At 44.6% G+C, this 5,386-nt stretch overlaps 1 protein-coding gene across 1 annotated transcript; it reads left to right on the top strand.

The window, feature by feature from the left end:
- LOC110262272 (40S ribosomal protein S27-like) lies at nt 340–699 on the top strand. The gene has a single exon (XM_021102675.1). It carries the CDS (start codon nt 373–375, stop codon nt 625–627), a length of 255 nt encoding a protein of 84 aa, XP_020958334.1. The 5' UTR covers nt 340–372; the 3' UTR covers nt 628–699.

The following is a 5,386-nucleotide window of genomic DNA, read 5'->3' as shown; positions in this document are numbered from 1 at the left end:
TGTAGAGATTCCAAACCCAAACGTAGCCCTATTATGTCCTACGCCAGGCAAAGGAGGACCTGGGAGACTGGCAAAGCTAGCTGGGCTAAAACAGAGTAAATACTTCTTTCCTCTATGTTTTCAATTTGGCAGTAAAGTAGAGGTCAAAGAGCCAAAGGCCAGGGTCCGGAGAGGAATGCCATCTGTGGGGCAGGTGCTCCAGATCGGAGCACTGTGGATCGTCCCAGGAGGGGTGTTATCCAAACTGGCTGGAATGTGAGTGGTTGGGATTGAAAACTGCAGTCTTGTGGGGAGACACCAAACACAAAGCTGGGTAGAAGGATAGAAGGCCAATGATAGCCTTTCCGGCGGTGATGATGTCCCTTCAAGAACATGCCTCTCGCAAAGGATCTCCTTCATCCCTCTCCAGAAGAGGAGAAGAGGAAACACAAGAAGAAGCGCCTGGTGCAGAGCCCCAATTCCTATTTCATGGATGTGAAATGCCCAGAATGCTATAAAATCACCACCGTCTTTAGCCATGCACAAACAGTAGTTTTGTGTGTTGACTGCTCTACTGTCCTCTGCCAGCCTACAGGAGGAAAAGCAAGGCTTACAGAAGGATGCTCCTTCAGATGGAAGCAGCACTAAAAGCACCCTGAATCAAGATGAATGGGAAATGATCCCAATAAACACATTTTGGATACAAAAAAAAAAAAAAAAGAAGAAGAAGGCCAATGATAATGACTACACCTGTCATTAGTTGAGTGACAGCCATGCTGGACTCTTTTCATGCATTATCTCACAGTCCCACAGTCTCCTTGCAAATAGGGTATCAGGTTTTTCAGGGGACAGCACAGACTTAGAAGGGTTACAGGGCACACCAAAAGCCATGATGCTAGTAAGTAACAGAGCAGAATTCAAGCCCAGAGCCTTCTGACCTCAAAGTCTATGTATGTTCTTTCCAACAGGCCAAATGGTGGAAATCTAAAGATTCAAGAGAAATGTATAGGAACAGTAAAGTCAGGGACCATGAGACTCAGGAGAGGTGGGCCAAGGTGCCAGGCCCATCAGGTCTACCTGTTTTGGACTTTTCCTAGAAACAGAGGCTATTCCTGGTAACTTCCTTTCCTATAACATCTGGGTACATGTCCATTGAGTACTGCATCTACACAGAGTCATGGGGCAGATCAATTGAAATGAATGTTCCAAAGGCAGCCAGGTAGCTCTGCCAAGTGACAGGGGTGATGTAAACAGCAGAGTGAAGTGGAAGAGAGGGTGCGAGAGTCAGGGACTGAATAATCAGGCATTAGCCCCAGGTTCTGTCCAGATGCTCATGAGGCTCCCTTTTCTAACAGGAGAATCACTCACAAAGATGTGATGAGAACCTGTGGAGCCCAACTGAGCAGGAAAACCAAGTGAGAAATGAATTTCAAGAAGGATATCAAAAACAAAAACAAAACAGAAATAAATAAAGAAGGGCACAGATAACCTTGGAGAGGGGAGATTTGGGACTTTGAGTGACAAATGACCAAATCAAATGACAGTGACCTAAAGCAGGAGTGGAAGTGCTGAAATAAAAGTCTGACTTTGTCAAGAAGCATGGTCATCAGAAGTAGATGGTGAGCAAGTCAAACAGGGAATTAGTCTTGTATTAGAGAAATAACAAAAAAAGTGATAGGTGAGGGTGAAAGAGGGCGGGAAGAGGGATGATAGAGATGTAAGACAGAGGTGTTCCCTGATAGTCTATTGCTTTAGGATCCGGTGTTGTCACTGCTCTGGCATGGGTTCAATCCCTGGTCCAGGAACTTTCCATGGGCATGGAGAAAAATATTTGTTTATTTTTTTAGTCTTTTTTTAGGGTCGCACGTGTGGCACATGGAAGTTCCTAGGCTAGGGGTCAAATTGGAGCTGCAGCTCCCAGCCTATACCACAGCCACAACAACACCAGATCTGAGCTACGTCTGTGACCTACACCACAGCTCACAACAATGCCGGATCCTTAACCCACTGAGCGAGGCCAGGGATTGAACCCACATCCTCCTGGATACTAGTCGGGTTTGTTACTGCTGAGCCACAATGGGAACTACCCCCAATTTTTTTTTTTTAACATGTAAGACAGAGGAATTAACTGATGGAATGTGGCTCCATATGAGTGGGGAGGGAAAGGATTCTGCACATGGAGAGGATTTCTTCCTTCAAGGGAGAGGGAGGAAAGCAGACATCTGAGGGTTTTTTAGGTATTTCTTATTGGTGTGAAATAGATTTGTTCTTTTACTATTCCAGTACCATGAAGGAAGGACTTGATTCAGCAAGAAAAATGCTCAGAATATCAGACTCAAGTTCCCAGCTTTGCTTCTTACTAGCTCTGTGACCTTGGATAAAATTTCTGAGCTTTGCTTTGCTCACCTTTAAGTTAGGATGATTACACATCTCCTGCCACCAGTGGTGTGCTGGAGCCAGACTGCATCAACTGTCCCGAGCTGATTGTTAAATATCCAGTAATCCAGGCTTTTTAAGTCAATGGTAGTTTGGAATTGGCTGTGGTGAGAACATTTACACCATGGAAATGGGCAACTGTTACAAAGCAAGGTTTCCCTCTCCCTCCCCAGGGCTTGCCACCGCTTGCTTCCCTTCTATTATTGTCAGGCTGAAATGACAGACTGGTTGTGAAAACCCTTTGCAAATAACCAAGCTCTATATAATATAAAGAGTGTTGAATGCTAATACTAACAAGTGTGGCAGCATGACTTTTTCACATATTAATTAGAGTTTTCTTTTCTGTCCCCTGTCCATCCTTCCTAATAGGTAGCCTTTCATATTTCCTTGTCTTAGCAAATTTTGCAGGGTGGAAGGCAAAGATGCTCAAAAGCAATGGCTCTTTCATTCTTATTAAAGGACCCTACTTGTCAAAGAAATACTGTTAAGAGTAGAAAGGAAAATAGAAACACCAAGAAATTTCAAGGAGAGATTCAGAAGGTTTCCAATAGTCCAAGAAGGGTCAGCAGATTTTACAGGAAGTAGAAGAGGCCAGGCCTGGATGCCTAATGACTCCCTGAGAGGCACCTCAGAAAACGGCTGCAGAGTAGATCTGCAAAACCTACCTTGACTCACAAGACCATCGCCAACCACACTTGGTTTCAGGATATAAGACGGGAAATCTTGCCAGCAGGGCAGCAGCTGTCTTGGGCTCTTCTGCTTTCCCAGGGTTCTAGTGCAAGGGAAATGAGACCACATGAGGTACATGTGGGATCCCCCTGCCCCCTAGTCTGGAGCCTCCTGTAGCCAGGAGCCAACATCTCCTCTAACAACTCCAAAGGCATAGTGCCCAGTGCATTCCAGGGACTTGTCCAAATTCGAGTCACTTCCCTCAGGTCAGTGCAAGGCTCTGTCTTCCCCTCAGGGGCTTAGTCCTCCCAGTGCAGATACAATTCACCACAATTTGCCATAAGTTACTCTATCTAGTAATAACACAGTCGACACAGTGCCTCTCTCAGGGTTTCAGGGGAAACAGAGAGAATTGATAGAAAGTAAAATTCTCAAGTTGAAAAGGAAAGAGTTTTTAAAAACACATTACCTCTGCTGGGCCCAAGTAGGCAGGACCCTGGGCACAGGGTCACCTAGCCTCACCAAAGATGCCCTGCCTCAAGCATGGCCCACAGGCAGAGACCCTGGACATAAAACATAAAGATCATCTGCTGGAGATTAAACCAAAGTCTTGTCTCCCTGACCATTCCACAAAAATTATAGTGAAGAAAAATCCCCTTGACCTCTCCCTACACCTCAGGTTACAACAGCAGTAAGAATTTATTCATATCATTCTTGAGAGTGAACTGTTAACATTTGCGGAGTAGGCGAAAGATGAAAGATATATTAACAGTACCAGGCAGGCATTGGGGGCTGCTCATCCTCTAGGCACTTAGCAATCACAAATCATTCAACCACTGTTTGCAAAGTATTATCTGTCCGTTCCCAGTGCAAACAACCTCCACTTTATAAGGGAATTCTAATCCCAAACTATCTTGTCATTTAAAAACATTACTTTTCAAGAGTTGGCATTATGCTGAGTTGTTCTTTTAGAGGATTAATGAGAATCCTCATAGTTTGAAATAACTAAATGCAAGAACCACTTTTAAAATGTCTTATGTAAAGAATCTTTTCTCTTTTAGAAAGAGAGGTTTTTAATTATAGAGGTAACACATTAGTACAGACTCAATATAAAGCAAAATTTAAACAATATATTTGAAGTAAAATCTTCCCATCAGGCTTCCTTCCTTGGAGGTCATGGGGTTATCAATCTGTGGTGCATCCTTCCTTCCGTTTTCTTCTATGTTTATAATTAATGTCTTGAATTATAAATGACACCTGGAGTTCCCATTGAGGCTCGGCAGAAATGAATCTGACTAGCATCCATGACGATGCAGTTTCGATCCCTAGCCTCGCTCAGTGGGTTAAGGATCTGGTGTTGCCATGAGCTGTGGTGTAGGTCACAGACATGGCTTGGATCCCGCTTTGCTGTGGCTGTGGTGTAGGCCAGTGGCTACAGCTCCAATTTGACCCCTAGCATAGGAACTTCCATATGCTGAAGATGTAGCCCTAAAAAGCAAAAGCAAAAAAAAAAAAAAAAAAGACTCCCAGTAAAACCATGACAGGGTACGGTTGAGTCAGAGATTCCTGGTCTCCTCTTTTTATAAGGTCTCTGGTCCCATCCCAAGGGCCTGACTCTGATCAAACCCTAATCAATGCCCCAAAACCCCAGCATTTCCTAATACAACCCCCCTGGGGATTAGGGGTCAACATATGAATCTTGAGGGGACACAGAAACACAGTCCATAATGGTGTGGGTCCCATATCTCCCCAGAAGACATGGGATATATAGTGAGTCCTTCAGAAAGCTGACCTTCCCTCTGCTGCCGGGAGAAGGCTCTCCCCACCATGTTGGCACCCTGTTCTTGGACTTCCAAACTGCAGAACCAGAAAAAAGGAATTTAGGTTTATTTTAAAACTTTTTAGCATCAGGAAATGTTAACAGTTTCCAAATTAGCTACACACAACTTTTAGGAAAACCGAGAACTTGTTACTTTTCCCTTAAGAAATGAGAGATGCCTACAGCACAGAAGAGGAACATAATCCAGGAGCTTCACTCTATAAACATTCTTAGCATCCAGCACCCCTGGGCAGTTCCAAGTGGCCCAGAACCCTCTTGTGATGCGTTTGAAGAGAGTTGGCATTTCCACGTGGTGCAGTTCAAGCTCCGGAGCGGAGCCTACAGAATGATGCATTCAGCTAAGCAGACGCTGTGGGCAAGGCTCCACACTCCTGCCCTCTCCTCCCCTGAAGTTTCCATTACCCACAGGCTTTGATCTGGTAAACAAATCTGACTCCAATCACGTGGCAAAGGTTGCCTTTC

Source organism: Sus scrofa, chromosome 1 (genome assembly GCF_000003025.6).
Source record: "Sus scrofa isolate TJ Tabasco breed Duroc chromosome 1, Sscrofa11.1, whole genome shotgun sequence".
Taxonomy (NCBI): domain Eukaryota; kingdom Metazoa; phylum Chordata; class Mammalia; order Artiodactyla; family Suidae; genus Sus; species Sus scrofa.
The sequence above is the reverse complement of the archived record's forward strand: the minus strand, read 5'-3'. Positions and strand labels throughout refer to the sequence as shown.